The 22,048-nt window shown below is 36.5% G+C and overlaps 1 protein-coding gene across 6 annotated transcripts in view; it reads left to right on the top strand.

The window, feature by feature from the left end:
• RAPGEF2 (Rap guanine nucleotide exchange factor 2) overlaps positions 1–22,048 on the top strand; it is a 127,486-nt gene that overhangs the window by 34,085 nt on the left and 71,353 nt on the right. For 4 of the 6 annotated variants that reach the window (XR_004082418.1, XM_031062273.1, XM_031062319.1 and 1 more), the window contains exons 4-6: positions 3,400–3,475; positions 5,620–5,787; positions 8,460–8,477. Coding sequence is in view for 5 of the 6 variants with exons in the window: in XM_031062273.1 (XP_030918133.1) it covers positions 3,400–3,475; positions 5,620–5,787; positions 8,460–8,477 (262 nt within the window). In the remaining variant the exon portion in view is untranslated. The remainder of the gene's footprint in view (positions 1–3,399; positions 3,476–5,619; positions 5,788–8,459; positions 8,478–22,048) is intronic. The other 2 variants (XM_031062355.1, XM_031062221.1) reach the window with 1 other exon arrangement.

Raw genomic sequence — 22,048 nt, 5'->3', positions numbered from 1 at the left:
AGAAATCTGGGTAGTCAAACTCACTTTCTATGGAAAGTCTGGCATCAGAATTTTGTAAAGAATATTGTTTAGTCAAAGTTACTGAAGTAGAGCTGATATGAAGAAGATAATCAGCCCTTCCACTGAAGCTTTATTTGCTTGGTGCTGTTTCTCTGTGGTACCTAACATCCCACAAGCCAGTTCACATGCCTGCTCATGGTTCCTTATATGAAGTTCTGCTGGGATTTCAGAGAGTGGCTTGGGTTGGAAAGGACCTAAAAGATCAGATAATTCTAAATCCCCTGCCATGGGTATAGATACCTTTCACTGGACCAGGTTGCTCAAGAGCACCATCCAGCCTGGTCTTGAACAATTTGAGGGATGGGGCATCCACATCTTCTCTGGGAAACCTGCTCCAGTGCCTCACATTCTTATAATAAAGAATTTTATACAAGGTTTTACATTTTGGACTTTTTTATCAGCTCAGTAAACAGACTGTATAATGTGTTGGGTATTTGCTGCTTCTTATTGCATGCTAATGTTTCAAATAACGTCTTCAATTAAATCGAGTTTGTTTGATGGCCTCCTCTACTGAGTGGCAAGTTACTGCAGCTAGGCATTTTGGAGAAGACTGTCACTGAAGTACTTTTTTGTTGGTCTTTTATTTTTGCTCCTGTGGGAAACTGGTAAATTAATTCAGATACATTGTACTGGCTTTGATGTCAGTCTTATGAATTGAAACAGCAGGATTAGCAGTACCCTAAGATGCCAGTTGTTTCTCAGAGCTGCACATCAAACAAAAAACCTATGTTTGAGTGTGGTTCTGCAAGAGAGGGTATGCACTGTTGTGATGGATGTTCTAGCACAGTCAGAGATGGACAATTCTGAAGTGCCCAGATGTAGTGGACAGCAACAAGAGAGTTCCCTCATTTTCACTGATTATGTGAATTCCTCACTGGTGATGAATTTTCACCAGAGATTGGAAGTCAGGAGATTTAGCTGGTGTGGCCATCTAGGAACTGCAACGCTTGAAAGGTCATTTAACTTTCTTGTGCCTTGATTTACTTGTCTTCTTTCATACAGCACTTCACAAAGTTTAGAGAGTTTGTTTACAGCCTGAAGTGCCTTGTGATCTTTGGTCAAAGATAATATATACATGTGATGCTCTGTCTGCTCTGATAAATTTCGTGCTGTCATAGGAGTCTGAATAGTCCAGGAATAGCATAGTTATTTGCTGTGAGAACCAGTGTGTTATTTGGGGGCAGAAATTGAGAATTTTCTTTATAGTAACTGAATTCATGCCTTGACTACTTCTGGTGCTAAAAGGCTAAATCTAAATAAGTTATTCAAGAATAGAAAAGCACATCCAAAACACAGCTTTTTATTTTCACTCTGTTTGCCAAAGCTTGAAACTTTGGCGTGTCAGCAGTGATTAGCAACAGACAGAAGCTTAAAGTTGATACTTACAGACAGCAATAGAGGAGGAAGAAAGGTGGAATTGAAAAGTGTATATACATTTTTTGTTGAAATTAGTGCTTTCTCCAAGGTGTCCTGGTCCAAGGCTACAAAAACGGGTTGGCAAAAATACAGCAATATGTGTTTTCTAAATGGGAAGAGACTATTTCTGTGTGCTTCCAACTAGAGTATCAAATAAGTTGACTTATTAGTCACAATTTTTTGCATTTTTGTTTTTCAATCATTGAGTTGATTTACTTTCCGCTTTCTGTGCTTCTCCTTTCTGTTTGTAAGGAAAAACTGTGGTATGAATCAGACTATTGGCTGAGAAAATAAGTTTTGACACTTGTACAACAGTTTATGAGTCAGTGTACTGGCTTCATTTTCTGGTGTCTTTAAAGAGTAGTTGAAATTGTTTAAAATTCAAGATGGTATTGTAGAGTAAAGAACCCTGTGTTTTGTTGCTGGACTGTAGGATGAAGCATGTGTTTGCCTCAAGGAAAATAAGCATTTTATTCAGAGACTTCTTTATTGAATATTTCTTTTCAAGAGGCCTAGTATTCTGGAAAACTTTTTCTATTGTAAAAGTCCCATGTACCATTAAATGCGATTATTATTTTGATGAATAAGCACAGCTGGCATTTCTTTTCAATATCTGACTGCCTTCTTTTTGAGCCTATAAATGTGCTGTTGTCAAGAGATTAGCCTTTGGGGTAGCAGTTAAATTGTTCATTTCTACTGATCGCCAGGCGGGACAGGAGCATAGATATGAACTGGCTGGATAGACTGCTCTGAATGTGTGAACTGCAGTTTGTGAGTTAGGAAATAAAGCTTAAAACAGTTATCTTTCACAAACTCTGTAGCTTCAGTGTGTTGCCACATGCCAGCATTGGTTAAAATTCAGATGTAGCAGTTTTGTTGAGTTCTGTTTGTTTTTCAAGGTGTTGCCCTGGGGGCTTCAGACAGGAAGGGTTCCCAAGTCTGTTGCACAGTGCTAAGTGGAAAAAAGGGAAAGGCCAAATAGTTATATTGGCTTTCAGCTATTTTAGGGTGGATTGGTTACAACAAACTTAGAGAGGTCCTGAAGTTGCAGGCATTTTAGTGTCTGTCCTGCAATGGGAAAGGTCTGACATTGACCTGGCATTTGTAGCCAGAGGAAGAATCACACACCCCCGACATAAAACTTTAGCAGGTTGCCTTTCTTCCACTCTGATGGTGTATGATTAAGAATCTAAGTGTAGAGGTCCTGGATTTCTCTGAATCATGTACTGGTTCTCTTTTCTCCACCTTTACATCTGCACTTTGAGGATTCTTTGCAGTGAACCTTGCAGGTGCACAGATACATCTAATGCAGGCAGAACACTCCAAAAACCAAAACAAAAAACCTTTCAATTTTTCTTACAGGGAACAAAATAGTAAACTTAATTATTCCACTACTATGAGAATGTCTCATGAAAGGGCAGAACAACCTTTTGTCCTCATCTATTTAATTTGGGAATACACTCATCTTCCTTATTTTATTAATTCATTTTAAGTAGAAAAGAGCTAACTGAAGTTGATCAGCCCTTTAATTCTTTCTTTGGTATGCCAGTTAGCTTTTGTTAAAGAAATGCAGATAGCTTAGGTAACTTAATACTGTAATGCCAGAAGATACTAGATCAAACTCTCTAGTGCAGCTCAGAATCAACTATGCCTCCTCAGTAGACAGCTCTTGATTGACACTTGTTTTGGTGTTAATAGACTTATTTAGCAAATACTCTTAGGGAACTATGTAAATACAAAATAGACAGCTCTCAGTGTCCTTGGGTCTCACTTAATTGTCAAAGGACGTGACTGAAACTTGTATTGTGCACAGGTATGTATGCTTTTTCTCTGCTTTACGATATCTGGCTAAGATGTAAATATGCTTTTGAATTCTCTTATAGCTCTGATTCCTTTTCTAACTGAAATATTTTTGGTTTTCAGTTTTGGCAAGCGTTCTGCTGGCAGCTTCAGACGTGGATGTGAATGCATTGTTTTAGAGCCTTCTGAAATGATTGTGGTAAGAATATTTTCAGTCAGTTGCTTTCAAATTTTACAGACCAGCTTTGGTAACACTTCAGCTTCCAATAAGACTTACGATTTTCTGGTTTCTACATGATCTTTTAATAAGTATGAGATGTCATACCTATAATTTATATTGTTCTTACATTTACTTTTTCAGATTTCTTGTAAAACTCAAGTTTTCTTGTGCTGGCAGAATAGTTTGTGGTTTTTTTGTTTTTTTTTGAAACAGCTTCATTATTATTATTGGTAAACCTAGATGCTTGAAAGTATTAATTTCAGGTTAGTTTAAGTAATTAATGTTTGAATTAAATTTAATCTCAACTGTCTCAGGTTTTTAAGAATAAATTTGAATGTTTTTAGATTCTGTCAACCTTTCTGGGTGAAGGTGAGGGTATTTTGTTCGCAACATCTGCTGTAGTCCAGTGGCAGAACATTGTTTCTGAGGGTTCACAGGCTTAAAAGTTTTATTTGACACCCCAGGGCATGTCATCTGAACAAATGCAGAATTGGTGAGCTATTTTTTTTTTTCTCTCTGTCACAGAATCAGACCAGTTCATGATACAGGCATGACAATTATCTGAGCCATACAGGTAGCTTAAATATAGACTGTGACGCTAACCATTTTTTCCTAAAAAGTGAGAGTTTCTGTAAAACTTGTGGAAGCTCAGGAAAATGTAGTATTACTTTGGGATTGTGCTTGTTTATTACCAGTTTGTAACTCGCAGCTGACCATTTGGGAAACAGTTTGTTGTCCCAGTTCTGTTTTCTAGAAATATACAATTTCACTGGTTGTAGCTGTGTGAATGTCTGCCTGTTTCACATGCATTCCCTTTTAAGTTATAAGGGAGAGTGGTATAAAGATAGATATTGGGAAAGGAGATGACTAAACAACAAGAAATTTTTTTGACTGATGGATAATGTTAGGTCAGAGGCAAGTGTTTGCCAAAAAATGTAATCTCTACAGTTCTGGAAAGATGAAATTGAATGCTTCACTCAGGCTCTCAAAGGAATAATTGTACTTTGAATAGAAAGAATCCTATCCCCAGAGTTGTTTGGGTGCACAAGAAGTGTAGCAGGGTGTGAGTGTGAAGGTGTCAGGCGTGAAACAGATCCTCCCTGCAGAGGGGGTAGGCACTGCAGGCAGTGAACCAGGGGCTGTGCTCATCCATTTGAGTTAGTGCACTGAAGGCTGTACTCTGTCACTTGGGCCGACTGATGTGTGACACTTCTGACATGGATAAGCTGCAAGTTCGTAGGAGTATTTTGTCTAACATTTCCTTGTTGAAAAATGTGCAGGAACCTTGCAAGGTGCCTCATCTCTCATCCTGAGGGATGGAATTGAATAACAGGAATTAACTGAATCCCCCTATGTAGTCAATGCTGGAAGCTGTGACTTTTTTCTTCATTTCCTTGTTAGTCTCAAATAACTCGAGTAAGGTTTCTATTAGTAGGGTAAACACAGAAGAGATGTTGATTTTCAGCCAAATTACTGCAAAAAGATCATTCTCTTCTGGGAAAATCAGAATTATTAGTTCAAATATTTTCATGTCGGCATACTGTTGTGCAGTAAAGTAGTCTTCAAACTCTGTAGACAGTGAAACTGAGCAGACTAATTTTATACTAGGATATACCTAATAGGTATTTTTTATTCTTCCTGTTGTTGTTTTGAAGTGTGTTTTTTAATGCACAAATCCATTCTATTAGAAATCCTTTTACGCATTCAAAATATTTGAAATGATAACACCAGTCCTGCCTGAAAGTGAAGTTTTTGCCATGGATCAGTTAGGGAAGAAGCTGAATAGATGTCAATAGTGAAACAGGCAAGTGTTCTCTTGTACCAGTTTTCTTTCTGTAATGTATTGATTGGTGAAATGTTTGTATTTGTGCAGGTGTAAAAAAGGGGCAAGGAGAGAAGAATTTTTCTTCTGTCATTTTTGAAAAGTGATCATATTCTGTGATCCTTTTCATACTGATGTTGTTCTATTTCTTTTTTAGTAGCAATTTCACACTTAGTGCTGAAAACGCAACAAACTCAAAGCTGGCTGCTGCTTTTTGAAAATAGGATTTCTTCTGTTTCAAACAATAGGAAACATTTTTCTCTCTTGCGAGGAAAGACACACTCTCTTGCATCTGTTGTAGGTTGATTACATGGAAGAAAATGAGGAATATTTCCAGCGTCAAGCATCTCACAGGCAATCTCGAAGGAGGTTTAGGAAAATCAACCAGAAAGGGGAGCGACAAACAATTATTGATACTGTTGACCCTTATCCTGTGGGGAAGCCACCTCTACCCAGAGGCTACCATACGGTAAGCTGTCTGTATTTATGGTTCACAAAAAGACATAAACAGGAAAATTACTGACAATAACAGGGTCAAAATGGCTAAACTTGCTGATATCTTTCAAGTGTGCTTCTGTGGGGAGGTTTCCCTTCAAAATAACTGTGAATGTGGCTCCATCAGTGCGTGAACATGTGTGCAGCTTGCATCTCAGTTCAGAGTTGAAAGTACGTTTCTTATGACTGTGAATGTTGTGCATTATTTTTTAATGTTCCAATCATTATGGGAAATTGTTAAGGAAATTCTGCTCTCATTTTCTTTTCTATTAAGTTACAGTAGAATTAGTTCAGTGTACTGTGTTAAAAGGTCAGTTAGTGGAGCACTCATTCACATATGTGATAACAGGTGTTGCCTGAAAAGGACTGTGCTGCATGGCAGTACACCAAATTGGATTAAATCTGTCATTTCTTTTTGGAATCAAGAACTGAAATGTAAAATTGAAATGAACTTCTGATGGTATTTGCCCTTTATACTTGGATTTTAGTGAGCTATGTAATTGGCCCATCATGGAGGAAATAATTTAGTCATTTTACTTGATTGCTTTTGAGGGTGAGGGAGGGAATCTACGTATGTTTCCAGACTTTCTTTTGAGATGAAAATAAACTAATAATTAAATTAATAATTAAAACTTTTTTCCATGAAATATTTTATATGGCTTTTAAACTGAGAAAAGCTCTATTCGATTAATATGTTTGTTTTGTATTGATTACAACTGTGAGCAAAATACGGGAAAAGCTGTTTGTCTTTGGCTCTCGTTTATTTGTTTAAGCTCTAAATCTGGTAGAACCATAAAGGCATGGGCATAAATGACTTTGTGCATATTTAATCTCATTGAGTTCCATGGGCTAAATTTTGTACAATGTAAGCCATATACATATAAATTTACAGGATGAGAGCTTTAGTGATTTTAAAATGCCATCTTTGGTACAATGCAGTTGTTAGCTTTTTCAATTTTTCTTTCCTTACCCTTTATTCCTTGACTTGTTTGCCAGTTCACTGTATATTCAATGTGTGTCTATAAGTGTGTAGACGTTTGATTACATCTGTTAATTATACAGGCTTTTCCTCATGACTCAAATAATTACATTTTATACCAACAATTTGGTTTTGTTTATACAACAGCTTTTAATGGTTTAATTTTCAGTGCAGTTTTAATTGCCTCAAGATTTAAGGTGAATTGAGCCAGCTGACTTGGTTTGAAAATAAAACATTTTACTGGCCTGTATTTGGAAAAAAAAAAGGAAAAAGCGGTATTGTACTTTGTAGGAATTACATAAATAATTGCTTTTGTTCATATTATTTAGATATATGTGTTGTGCTTAGCAAACAGTGGTAGTGTGATTTGTACCTAACTCTAGAAGGGCAATATTTAGATTACACAGTGCCATTTGCATTCGTAGGTTCTTTGCCTGTTGTATAAATTTCACTTCAGATGTGCCTGATGAGTTTTTGTAAGCTTAACTGGTACTAAAAGCAGAAGTCCATCCTGTGCTATTCTGTTGTGCAAGTTCATAATGGTTTTTGTGTATGTGCTGGGAAATCCATTGCAAGCGAGATTTCACATTAAGATGGAAGAGATTGCCAAATAAACTGTAAAATTTACAATAATTACAGTAAAATGCTGCTTTTCCAAGTGTAATATAATGCTTATAACTGGCTTTATTATTTTTATCAAGGCAAATAGAGTCAAATAAGCTCAAATGAATTTTACAATGTATTAACTACATTTTAGTGACTCTTCATGCTGGTCCATTTCCTCCTATTTTTACAGTATTTGGTGATCTTGCAGACATTATTCCCTCATTCACTTCCACTAGCAATGTTACTTCTATTGCTTTAACCATACAGGCTGCGTTGTCTTTTAGCCCTTCCTATTTTATGTCCTTTGACCTCATATTATTGGTCTTAATTTCTTGAAAAATTGACAGAAAAAGCAGGATTTTTTTTGGAAATACATAGGAATTTAAGACACATTATAGCACATACCTTGTGGACTTGTTGCCCTGGAGTTGTTGCCCATCCATTCTTTGGTCAGTATCTGTCAGGGTGTCATCTTTGTTTCTACTTTTTAAATTTTTGATTAAAAAAGATGAAAGCATTAAATTAAATTGAAAAAGGATTAATATCATATAATTTTTTTCAAGTTTGCTCTTCCATGTGCATGTATACTAGTTTAGGTGTTATGTATATAAGACTCAAAGTAATAAAGCTGCTTTCATAGTATCCTCAAAATCTTCACAATGCGTAGTTTTCCTATAGTCTGTTTTACCCTAAATCCATAGAGCTAGCATGTAGAATTATTGTATTGGTTGTTGATAAATAATTATGCCTTATTTGCAGTAGGCTCTGTATGCTTTTCTTCAGAAGGTTCAAACAGCATTTTCTGAAGAAAGTTTTCTATATCATAAAAGCAGACATGAAATGCAGATGCATGGTATGCTTTTCAAGAATTAAAAATTAAATGCAGCGCTCTCAGTTGCAGCATGGCACTCTGCAGTAGAGCCAACTTATATGGGATGGTGGACCCTCATTAACATGATTTTAACATTATCTTCATAGTGGTGGAATGTACTATGGCATGTCTGATAATGTTCATCTTTTCCTTTCCTCCTATATGGCATTCATTTCATTTTGGCTCACAGGAATGCACTAAACCTCAGGTATTGTAACTTACTGTGTATGGTCCACTAACAATTTACTTGTGGGTTTGTGGTGTGGTGCCATAATACTGACGCGACATTGTGACTAAAATTGCCTTCTAGCCTTTGCTTTGATAGCTCAGCAATCTTACTGTGATATAAAAATACCTGTGTAATGGTGAAATTTACTGACAGCAGCATATCTCTTGCCCAGCTTGATTGACCTTCCTTGCTTTGGCATCCTGTGATGTTTAGGAAATTAGAACTATAAACAAAGGGTGTATATAAAATATTTAGTGTTTGGCAGGTGCTTTACTCAAGTATCTCCTTCATGGCTCAGAGGACTTAATCTTTGATTTTGACTTAAAAAATTGGCCCTCTGTCACTGTTTAGTATCTGTATGTCAGTAAAACAGGGAAGTGGAGTGTGACAGGATGAGCAGTAAAGAAACTAAAAAAGGCTTTGCCATGGTGTTTCTTGCTTGTCTTCCATTCTGATGGTTTCTACTGACTTAGTATAAAGAGGCTGGATTTTCTAGGCAAAGTATGTCTGAATGGCCATTATCTGAAACACAGCTTTGCCAAACTAGGGAGAAGAAGGTGCACAAATAAGTCAAGTATCTTGGAATGGTAACAAACCAAACAAAATATGGAAGTTTTTTCCTGATATCAGACCTCAAATGCACTCAAAGTGATCTGAAGATCTGAGTGGCATCTTTTAAACTTAAGTGGCATTTGCAGTTGCACTTGCCAATGCCAAAACCAAAACTGAGCATCCATCGCATAAAATGTTTTATAAGAATGTGTATTATCAAATTGTTAAATGTCCCTACTTTTATGCTTGAGAAATCTCTTGTGATAGAACTGAAAATAAATTGAAACTACTTTTTTTTTTTAGGTTAAAAATTCTCCCTTTCTTCAAACATTGCTTTGGTAAATTTTCCAGTAATTTTTTTATCACGAAATGTGTTTATTTTGAAAGTTCCTCCTGTGTCACATTGTTAAATTCGTTTACCTAAAACATTTAAAAAGTTCAAATTTCAATATATTTCCAGTATCATAGGCAAGTGATTTCTGGGCTGAAATGTTCTCTTCCTTCAAAATGTGTAGTACACTTCTTTTTGGAGGCACCCAGTTCCTTACCTTCAGATCAGTGCTCCCCAGTTTTTAGTAGCATGATCCTGAGTAACCTGTGGTTACTAAAACACTGTTTTTAAGAGTGATAATGTCAAATTATGGTAGGAATTTGAAAGACTTTGTAGTATTTTATAATTTACCCTAATGTTTGAAAGATCATTTGATGTGAAATCCAATGTTGAGTATCGGTACTCAGGCATATTACTTTTAGAACAAGTGTTGGTAATTTCCAGGGTAAGGAAAATAGAAACTTCATTGCAAATGGAAATAAAATGAATGTGTTTTACCACACTGATAAAACTACATCCTTTTTTTTTTACCACCTTTACAGTTTGGTAAAATTGATAAGTTCTTTTTTGGGAAAAAAAACCCCAAAGCTGATAAATTTGGGCTGCCCTCAACTGAATCTAGAAAATGTTTGCTTGTGCTTCTCATGTGTCAGAAACATCTTTAACTAGGTTAGTGTTAATGCCCCCTTACTTAATAGCAGAAATAGGATTTTAACTCCTGAATGTAGATTTTCATTCTGTGTGTACCTATACTTAAGGCTACATCATATATTTTCAGTGCAAAGCCTTTGTTTAGAATGATTAGACTGAAACAACTGTGAACCCATTCTCCTGAGAACCTACATGGCTTTACTTCTGCTTTAGACTGTTGTTTTTTTGTTTTTTGTTTTTGTTTTTTTTAAATATTTTAAAAGTGAATAGTTGTGGAATTATTTTAATAAAGGATAGACTTTCTTGTAATATCTTACAGCCAGTAAACTTTGTGGCTGCTTCAATGCATCTGTGAAGAATTAGTCATGCTCAGTCTGAGTGTTGCTGAGCTGGCTATTCTGTATATGATGTATGGAATATTTGGCATAAATTGACACAAACTCATAAAGGAAAAGTCACTATGTGTCTGAAATAAGGTGCTGTTCTTTAGTGGCATAGAGATTACAAGCAGTGATTTGTAACTCCCTGGTTTGTGATAGTGCGTGTCTCTCTAGACTTGGTTTGTAAACTGAGATGTGGGCTTTTACTAGTCTGTACTGTAGTCTTTGCTAAAGGCAAAGTATCAAATCTTACTGGGATGTATTTAAAGAGATGCAGGTAGGCCTGTAAGAATAATGCTGAAGCACCTGCGGATAGCCCTGAACAGAAAGATGTTGTGTGGTGTTTTACTCTGTGTGCATCTCTCTAGATTTGAATTAGTTAACAGGCTTATAAAATTTGCTGCTAGTGCATTGTCAGCCAGCTGCTGAAATCACTGCAAAAGGGCTCTCTGCCTTTAGTAGCCTTCCTTATCCCATTCAGCTTGAGATTCACGTGAGGTGGCAATCCCTTTATCCGGTGTTGGAAAGAAAAGAGCAGTGAGCACAGAGCCATCGATAAACCCGGCTTCCACCCCAGTTACAGGCATGTAACAATTTCATCCTCACACACTGCTGTGGAGCACTGTCAGATGTGTTTAGGGCAGACAAGTATTCCTTTTGGATTTTATTTGAAGGAGTTGACTGAAAATGTGAATGAGAGGAGGGCTGGAAATTATACCATGTCTAATGTTGCTGAGTCAAATCTGATCTGCAGCCATGACTCCCTGAAAAAATAAGCATGAGAGTTTTTTCAAGCTTTTTTTTTGTGTGCTTGTGTGCTATTTTTAGAAAAGGATAAGAGCCTACTCATTTAGTAGCAAATTGTAGAAAACTTTCTTCCTGCTCCTATCTTCTTTTAAAACTAATAGTGTAAAGCATTGGCAAAGTAGCCTTTTTTTTCTGAAAAGGTTTGGATTCCCATTGTCTGCCAAGAATCTAAAATACCTGGATTGAATAATTTATGTTCAGATTGTTTTATGAAACTAATATGCCTTTACCTTTCTTTTGTCTGCAAAATGATATTATAAAACTGTTGTATTTCATATTGCTACATTTAGGAAAGATTTAAAAAAACCCCTTTTTTTTCTTCTGCCTAAATTAGATGCAAAACCCTGGTTGTTTTCCTTTATTCAGTGTGTGGCTACTGAAGCGATATGGAAGTTTATAAGATGACAAGCAGTGTTTTCTGATTGTTAACATAGATGACAATTCCAAGAAGTTGGTTCAATTTTTAGCACTTTGTTGCAGAAGTCCAGTATAATTTGGGATGAGGTTTAATCTTAAAAAGCAGCAAAACACCATTGCTTCTCTGCATGTTTGCTTATGTTGTAAAATACACGTTGCTGCATGTCTTTCCATGGACCACACATATGATCATGAAGTACCTCACATGTGCTTGCTTTTCAACAGTGTGGACTTTGCAGTAGCTTGATAAACTGTATTCATGTTAGTGCATTGTATTTTATGTAGTAAATTGATTCCAGTGTCACAGCATGCTTAGTTGTCTTGTAGAATTTCACTTGCTTTAAATTAGTTTGAGTCAGTAGAAGTGGTTGCCAGATACCCAGTCTACAAGAAATCTGTTTAAAGGAACACTGTCAATCTTTCAGGCCTGTAAATAGCTGCAGCTTTTAATGCTTCTGATGATTTTTAGAAATGTATAGAACTTCCATTCTAATACAAGATCACTTACTAAAACAAAATACAAACAGCAGATTTAGTCATGAGTATTCACATTAACAATAGAAAAGGGAGAAAGAACCACATCTAAGAAAATTATTTGATGGGACAGTGGGCAAGAAAGTGTGATAGACACAAGGAAAACTTGACTTTGTGAAAAGGTGCAAAAGATGTGGAGAGGTTGGAGGGAAAAATAATTTTTTAAGCATCTTTGACCTTAGAAGTGTTGCAAGTATATTTACAAAGGAAAACAGTTCCCAGAAAAACAAGTGGGGACTAATAGACTTGGTTGTCAGAAGCATTTGGAGCTCAGGATGTTCAAAGGTTTTGGCTTTAGAGGCTTGTATGAGCTATGGTACCTGGATCTATTTAAATGGATTAGATTTTGGAACTTGCTGGTAACTGATTTTCTCCAGACAGAGGAAAAATGTGAAGAGGAAGGAAACTGAGAAGGTTCTGCTCTGTGGCTTAGGCAAAATGAAAGCAAGAAGATTGCCTTTATTTTTAAATAAACGTTGAAATGAACTCACTCTGTTCCTGGTTATGACACAAATTAATTTAAGTAATGTCAGCAGAAAAGCATAATTGGGTACACACCTAAATTTGCAGAGTATTGCTGATGAGAAGTTTTAAACGTGTTAGCATAGATAATGTATGCTTGTTTGTCCATACAAACTTGTCTCTATTAATAACAAAACAGTATAAAATAATTCATTTAACATTTCTAGTGTTCATGTTGAAAATAAAATACACTGTATTGATTGTTCCATTAATAAAAGGGCTAGTTCTGAATACTGCCAAGTGCAAGTGTCCTTTTACCAGGAAGGATATTCATTAAGTTGCTTTTCTTCATCTACAAAATCCAGTGTGTAATTTCAAGGGCAACTGCTTTTATTATTCCATGATGGTGATGGTCTGCTCATGATTGCAATTGAGCTTGGTGTGCGCATCATAATGGGAAGTAATGCAAAATACTAAATAGATAGACATAGTCTGTATATTTGAACACATCCAGTAACATTAATTCCTGAACAGTGTGACTGTGTTGTACATGTTAGGTGCATTTTGAAGCAAGACACTACAAAAATGGTGGGATAATTTTACCTGAAATGTGAAATGCTTGAGATGATTTAGCCAGCTCATGGTAATCATGTTTTTTATGGAAGTTGGATGTTTCTTCACGGGAGCATCCACTGGTAAACGGTATAATGACAATATGTAACTCCCATCCCTGTGTTCTGGCAAAACGCCACCTTTTTAGCCTCACAGCCTCCTTTCTTCACCCCTGTTGTAAGGGATTGTTACTGTTTAAAGTTATGTATTAAGTTTTGTATTATTATTAATATATGAGCAATGCTATCATTTTATTTTGTGTAGCACCCAAAGCAAAGCAAAATTGTTAGTTCATCATCCTTTTAGTAATTACTACTGGCAAGCTAATGCAAAATTAATGGCATGCAGTGTGTTATTTACTCAACTTGCAGCTTCTGTCAGAGGCTGTCTATTTTTATAAATTACATCATCCTTACTGCAGAACTCTCATATCCATTGGGATTTGCTATTCTTCCATTCCCTTTGGAAGGGCTCACATTGATGTCATAACTGGATTTGTAGTTGTGATTAGGAGTGGAAACTCAGAGAAACGTTGAAGCCATGCAGTATTTTCTGCAACTGAAGTGTCAGTAATATTTCTGAGGGGTTTTTTTTTGACATATTAATGCACTGGGTCCTGTCTACAGCTTGTAGAGTTGACAATGACCACACATATGTAAAACTTTGGTTAATAACAGCCTAGATTTTCTAGAGTAGCACGATTTTATTGCTGATACTGACTTGTGATGTGCTCTTTTATACTGTATGAAAGATTGTTTTTCTGACACGTAGGGTGTAAAACTAAATGTGAAGTATGTCATCAAAGCATAAAGTTGTTCATGCAGCAGAAAAATGGATTTTTCATAACTCTTTTCTAAATTGATTGTTGCACAATGTAATTAAATACAAATATTTTATTTCTAGCAATTGGACTCGATGATCCTTGTGAGGCCCTTCCAACACAGCAAATTCTGTGATTAGAGCTGAGGAAAATTAAAAAAGCAAATATATACATGTGTAAAAGGATATCCTCATTAGGATGGGGTTGTTCAGTTAGAAACACTGTCTATAAAGTACATATGGGGAAATGGGATCTGTCATATTATATTTGTAGAATGCTAATACAGATCCTTTCAATCCTGGCATTTCTGTACAGACCAGTATCACGAGTGATAGTAGTAGTGCAGTTATTTGCCCACTAAAGGATGGAAAGAAGCTCTCAGTTCATTTTTTTCCCAAGCATCTGAGCCACTGTTATGTGACCTGAGCTTGACATAGTGACTTAAAATTATTAGTATTATTAGGTATTTCTGAGTACTTTTAATAAAGCCTTGTATTTGACTTGACTAGTTTCAAATTATCATTTTGCTGAGTGAATTTCAAAGCTCTAAAAAATTAACAGATTTAGTAGTTAAAATATTCTAAGCAACTATAGAATTGAAACATGGGGAAAAAGTAATGATCCAGGTTCCAAGGAGGCAAATGGCATTTTTGCCTGGATCAGCAGTGATTGTCACCTTGTATTCAGAACTGGTGAGGCCACTCCTGGAATCCTCTGTTAGGTTTTGGGTCTCTCACTACAAAGAGGACATTGAGCTGCTGGAGCATTTCTAATGTGTGATTGGTAAACCATTTTCAACTTTATTGGGTAGATGTGTGTATTACAGTGCCCAGGCTAGATCCTGCTGAGTACAAATGCCATTATCCATGCTTGCATCCTTCATTCAGTAGCAGTTCATTTCAGAACTAACAAGTCCTAAGTAAAGCAAGGTAGTTACCTTGAATTTACACAAGGTTTGTGTGTGAATTCTTTCCCTGTCCTTCACCACCCTATTGTGTAGACATACTTTTAATGCACTTTTAAAATTCGTTGTATTTGCACTTTTCTGATGTAAAAATTTTTAATTTTTTTTTCCTTTAGAAACCCTTTTTTAAAATGTAAGGTCTAGTTAAAGTGTTAGTATAGTGTTGTATGTGTGATGGGTACTAGGATCTGGGCTTTAGGTTTGAGTGGTTAGTGTTAATTATATTTGAATTTTCAGACAGTAAAGTTTTAACGTGCAGCTGGAACAGCTGGCAGGTGTTATGTGTATTGTTGATGAGCCTGGCAGAAAACCTACACATGTTATGTTCTCACACTTTTTCATTATTTTATATGCATGTGTGTATGCATGTCCTACTATGTAAAATATTTTACTTTTCCTTCCTTTTGCTTCTAAATCATGTATTACTCTTGAACACTAATAGGTGAATGAAAGGCCTGCAGCTAACTGGTTTTCAAGTTTTAGAATGATCTGTGGTGCACAAAAGACCATTTTAAAAGTAAGAATTCTGACACCAGTCTTGGAATACAAAACAGTGTAGAACCAAATTACAAAGGAAACTCAGTCTGGTAGGTGCACTTCTACCTATTTTTATTTGGCAGTTCTGTATCTAGGTAGCTGATCTTGTAATTGCAAGGGGAAAAATGTAGTGTTACATTTGCAAAATGAGACATCCATCAAGTGATGGTAGTTGGCTTCCTGATTTATTTGTTTAGGGAAGAGGAAAGGGAAAGGGCATTTCTTAGACTTTTATATTAAGTTTTCTTTATTTGAAGGGTATGATGTCATGGTTTGACTTCTTTCCTATATAAAACCAATTTAGCTCATTTTGCTTGATAATTATTTTTAACGTAAAGGACATGTGAAATTGCATGGGGTTGTTACTGATGAGAGATCTGTATAAATTATTTCTGTACATTTGCTAGAGGCAGGGCACAAAGCTCTCAAGATATGTTAGTGCATTACACAAGAGAGGATATGCAAGGGCACGAGGAGACAGTTCTCCCAAAAGAAAATGATCTTACACTAGTAAACTCTTCAGTGGTGATTTTAATTGGGAACCCCTGAAGTAGGCTCTTCAGAGAGTCTCCTGGCATGGGACTACGGCTGGAGACAAAAACGAGTTATTTCCTTCCAACAGACAGCTGAAGTGAGTGAAAATGCTCTCTAACAGCAGCCAGCTCTTTCAAAGTTAAACTTCCTCAAAACACCAGAGACAAGTAGTAAGCTACTCTGGGAGATGTTCAAGTCCACATTAAAAAGATGAACAGGCAGTCTGGTGGTTTTCTGCTGGTCCCATCTACATCTGTACCTTGAACAGAATTTCAGATTCTCCCTTAAAACTTCTAAGTAAGAAACTGTTAGAATCGCACACACGCAGAATCACAGAATTACTAGGTTGGAAGAGACCTTCAAGATCATCAAGTCCAGCCCATGCATTTACACCTCAACTAAACCATGGCACCGAGTGCCACATCCATTTTTTTTTTAAACACATCCAGGTGTGGCAACTCCACCACCTCCCCAGGCAGACAATTCCAGTACTTTTTCACTCTTTCTGTAAAAAACTTTTTCCTAATATCCAACCTATATTTCCTTTAGCCTAGCTTGGGACTGTGTCCTCTTGTTCTGTCAGTTGCTGCCTGGAGAAAGAGACCAACCCCCACCTACAGAGACGATACCCACCTGTCTGGGAGCTGTAGAGAGTGATAAGGTCACCCCTGAGTCTCCTTTTCTCCAGGCTAAACAAGCCCAGCTCCCACAGTTGTTCCTCACAGGGTTTGTGTTCCAAGCCCCTCGCCAGCCTTGTTGCCCTCAGAAAAGCATATTGTGTTAGCTTAGAACAAAACTACTGCCCCTTCACTACTGCTGAAGTCACCCAATGAATAAATAAACAACAAAAAATGACAGAATACCAGCTAGCATTTACAGGAGACTGCAAATTGTGGGGTTTGTTTGTTTTTAATCCATTAATATTTCATATCGAGACATTAAATAATTGTTCCCCTGCCTTGGTTGGTCTCAGATACATTCAGTTCTGTGCCACAACAACAATCATCCTTGCAATGCAAATATGTCAGTGTATTTCAGGTAACAGGTTTCAGTGGAACTACTAATGACCGTAACAATATAGAATGTGGACAGTTGATTGGCCTCAGAAAAATATCTGAGTTTAATTTTTACATTTTAACAGTGAAGCAGTAGGATACACGTGAACGAGTTATGCAGTCATCCACCTTTAAAGTTTTCCTACATTGTTCTACAACAAAGAATGTGAAATTTTAGGGTTGCCTCACATTAAGTGAAGGATTTGTGTCCCTGGATTCTTGCTGTGAAATTGATATGGACACGATGATATGTGGGAGTTTTTGTGGATATTTTGTTAGTTTGTTTTTCCTCCAAGACAGTGGGCTGATTTGTATCTCAGTAGTGAACCTTGTCCCCAGCAGGTATGGATGTCAAAGTGCTGTTTAGATCTGGTAAAGACAACTTGCTATTTCTGTACGCTTGACATCATGATTCTTGACCTTAAAAGTGTATCTGCTGTTTCGTTTTCATGCTTTTTTCCCCAGTTTAGGAACAGAAAGCACATTCTCACCTTCTCTGATGTAATTAATATGCCATTGTTAAATCTAGTCATTACACCAACGTGAGAAAATTTTGTAAATGTTGGGAAAAACTTCCATCTATCCTGACATAATGCATTTTTTCCACTTCTGAAGTACTGAAACAGTTAAAGAAATGAAACTAATCTGTGATCATTCTGCCAACTGAAGTCATTAATATTGCAAATTTTATGCCTTATTTTTAACTTTTTAAAATGATAATGTATAGTTTTAAAGCCATGCATTCAACTTTATGCTTGTGTAAGAATGAGTGCTTTGTTTTGTGTAAAAATCACAGGTAAATCAGTTAAACATCACATAAAGTGACTTGACAAACATGCATATAATATATATGTATGTAATATATGATTTTGACAGATATTCTGGAAATAGGACATCTTGTCACATTTTGGATAAGTGACCATCTGTAGGTTTTCTTCGTATCTGTTCTAATATAGTTATCAAACATAAGATTCAATGGCAAGTAGTTTAGATGAATACTATAAGTTGATTCCATTTTAAGATGGACAGCATACAAATAAAAACTTTGCTGTGCTGTGCACAGAAGGTGACAAATGAGTCTGCTGTCAGAGGGAAGATTGGCACATCCACTCAGCTGAGGCACCAGCCTGACTGCTCTGGGCTTTTCATTATTTTAAAGATCTGGATTATAGATTCATCTGCAGCAGCAGTTCAACAGAAGGGCATTTGTTCAAATGGTCTGTAACATTAGTAAATGTGTTATCAAAACAGCACACACCAGTGCTTTGTATGTCTTGCTTTGGTGTCACCAGTTGTGCAGTGGACATTGTTACAGTGATGCAGTGCCACAGCCTTAGAAATTGAAAAAAAATAACATGGCAAATGCTGTTACTTTATCTGCGTGTTTTGACCAAAGTGGTATTTTAGTACCTTGGAGAACATATTGCTAATATACTTTTTATTCAACAGTTTTATTTAAAGTTCTCAAAGTTCTTGAGAAAATACTAATGGGGTAGGTATGCCTAGACCATCCCATGTCTGCTTTATGCTGATAAATAGGAGCTCGTTTGCCTGAAGTCAGGTCATACGGCCAGAGATTTAAATTGTTGGCAGTAAATCTGTCTGAATACTTTAGAATAAGATTTATGTATTGTATGGGACATATAAGTGTATCGTAGCATTTTGAGTGAATTATTGTTCTGGGTTTTAGTGGTTTCAGTTGGTGTTTTTAAATCTAATGGGAGCAACAGATTGTTGTGTAGTAATCTCTCTGGTAAGGTTAGTGGGAGGCAGAGAACACCAGCATTATAAAATTCAGAAGCATGCTCCTGGGAGCTTTAGCAGTTTTGTGTCCAATAGCCCCGAGCTTAAATTTAAGTTTTAAACTTCTTTCCAAGTGAGGAGGATGGGTGAAAAAGAAGATAGGTCTGCCTTATTTTCCCTAAAATTACGTACTCCATTTTTGCACTCTTCAATTTAGCTGTCTGTTATTCCACCTACGCAGCTGTGTGATATCTGTGTAATTGTCCCTTCACTGTGAATGTTTTTTTCTAGCTACTGGAGTCATGCAGTGGCAGTAAATTCGGTGACCTTACAGTGTTCTGTTGGTTTTTGACTAGGTATTTGAACATGAAGGAAATGATACTGTGCATTGTGTTTAAAGGGAAGGGGAAAATGTGCTGATAATTTCTGATTTTGAGGTACTTCAGGAAAAGAATGGTCTCTGGTATGTAATCTGTATAAAAATTTAAGTGGTTCTGTAAATAGATGTGAGTTCAGGTAAATGATGGAAATTGAGGAATTGAGGTAATCTGTTGTTGCAGCATTTGTCATTAACCTAAAAAGATTTAATAATCCAGGCATTGTTGGCACTGCTTAGGAAAATGATGTCCATGTGAGATGATGTTCTAGAATGTAAAATAGTTGAGAGACATTACAGTCAGATGATACATGCTGCTGAGATCTTTACCAATTTCTACCTAGAATTCAGTTTTGCTTGTGAATCCCTAATCCTATGGGGTAGTCAGTCCTAGGATGTCCATACATTTGTAGTTGCTTTTGCAATGGCTTTTTGACATTCTTTTCTGTGACTCATAAAGGGGCACTAGATTTTTTAAAACAAATACTGTACTTTGAAAGCAGCCAGGGGTAGCTCTTCATGTGCAATTGTTGCATGTCAGGTTTATTAACATTTCACTTTAATAGCCTAAAAACTTTTGCAAAACTGTCTTGCCTTCCCTCCCCCAAAACTTTTAAGTCTAAGCAAGGAGTTCTTGCATGGGTTTTGAAGTACCCATGAACAGAAAGCTGCAGGTTGGTTTTCTGTGATGTATCTATACTTGTTTATGATAGAAACTTCCCACAATATATTGTTCTTGTGTTTTACATTGATTTAAATTCCAATCATTTTTCACTGTAAGCTATAACAATTCACTGGTCTTCTACGTTAATTTTTTTTTTGAGAATAAATTATATGAGAGTATTTTCTGAACTGAAAATGGACAGTATGAACAATCACACCATACCTGGAAATGGTGACAGTTAGAGAGGGAGGAGTAGGGAAATGGAATCAACCATTTATTCTTAAAACTGTTTTGACTCACAAATTGTCTGTGAGTGGTGTTGTCTTCACCTAAAATCATAAATGTCACTTTTCACGTTTTGAGGCTTATTTTTCTGTTTTGGAAACCACAAAGTTTTTGTCAGTCTGATGGATGTAAACATGAATTAAACTTCCTTAGGTTAATAATTTTTGCCTTCATGGACAAACTACTGGCTTTATTTACTAACAGATGAGTAGAGGTGTATAGTGGTGACTGGCATTAGTAGTAAGAAAGTTTTTCATGGCAATGTTATATGAAAGTTTTGTGTTTCACTACTATTTTGATGGGTTTAATCACGTTTCCATGTTACTTGGGAAGGCTTATGGCACAGACACCGATGCTGGATTTTAGCTGGAAATATCAAGTGATGCAGAGAGGATGCATGTTGATAGTTGTGTGTGTGATGGAATTCAGAAAGTGGTGTACTGCCTTCCTGCTCTGGGGAGATGTTTCTCTTTTGGCAGAGCTTCATTTTTTTCTTAACATGAGCATAAAATACTCAAATTCTGCTCATGGTGTTAACCACAAGGCCACCCAATCAGACTGAAGAGGATTTCAATTACTTTATCAACAAGTAGTATTTTTAAATTTTGTACTAGAGAGGGTTTGCCTTAGCTTCCTAGAATTCATAACTTCTGCTACTTCTAATCAGCACTTCATCAGAAAATTGATTGTGCTCAGCATTAAACTGTTTTACAAGGCTTAAGCATAATTTAATGTTCTAAAATCATCTGTTAGTTGCGTTGGCACATGACAAAGACTTTCAAAATTCTAAACTAATTGTTGTAATTGAATAATTTAAAGAATAACTTATCTTTTAGAATATATTGAAGACCAAGGGCATAAGTGTCATTAAACTCACATAAATGTAAATACATTCAATTTAAAAGATGTTGTATATGAAACTGTGTCCATTGAAGTATTGTGCAAAAAATAGACTGTATTATTTCAGGATCTTCTCCACCATTACTAGAATTCATTTCCACTAATTTTTATAGCCTCATTTGCTAGCAATCATTGCCAGGAGTGAATGAAATCAATGTGTAACAAACTAAGCTCATTATCAGTGTACATGTTAATTTGGGGAAAGGCAGCTGCAGATTGTATGACATAGCATTCTGTAGTATCCAATTTTTTTCCTGTGTATTTTGTCTCTGTAACAACTGTTCAGTCTTTTTTTCTATTGTCCTTGTTGGGGAAAAATACTTTGAAGTTATTGTAAAGCCAGATGGTCTCTGATTTTAAAGAATGTGCTGTAAAGATGTTACAGAGAACTGGATAAAGTTGAAGCCTAATGGAAGTGGGTCATGTGCCTGGCTTGGTCAATCCTGTGTCAAGTGGTACAAAGCTGTGGCACTTCAGAGGTGCATTGTATGGGCTGACAATTTATTGCTTGAGCACATCCCTGTTGCATTTCAGCTCCTCTGCAGCATGATTTTACCAATACAGTGTGAGAAGGGGTGTAGTGTAAATGGGAGTGACTTGGGACATTTCTGAGTTTAAGATGCAATTACATTCTGAGGGGAGAATTCTAAATGCCATATTTATGTCAATCTCATACCTGTGTGTTTTTAGTAGAAGTTGTGTATTCAGTGTGCAAGGAGAAGCAGGAGTTCCATTCAGAAAGACTTGAAATGGTATGTTAAAGGTGCCTGGACATGTACCTCCCACACCCTGTGGGTGGATGTCTCTGGCCTGTGGAAGGGCGAAGCTGCTGAAAATCTGAACGAGCTCATCAAGTGCACTGTTTGTAAATACGTGATAAAAATGTTTACAGCTCTGCAGCAGCTCTTTTGGGTGGAGGGGTGGGG

The sequence above is a fragment of the Geospiza fortis genome, unplaced genomic scaffold (assembly GCF_000277835.1).
Source record: "Geospiza fortis unplaced genomic scaffold, GeoFor_1.0 scaffold40, whole genome shotgun sequence".
In the NCBI taxonomy this organism is placed as follows: domain Eukaryota; kingdom Metazoa; phylum Chordata; class Aves; order Passeriformes; family Thraupidae; genus Geospiza; species Geospiza fortis.
Note: the sequence above shows the minus strand (reverse complement) of the source record. Positions and strands in the feature narration are given on the sequence as shown.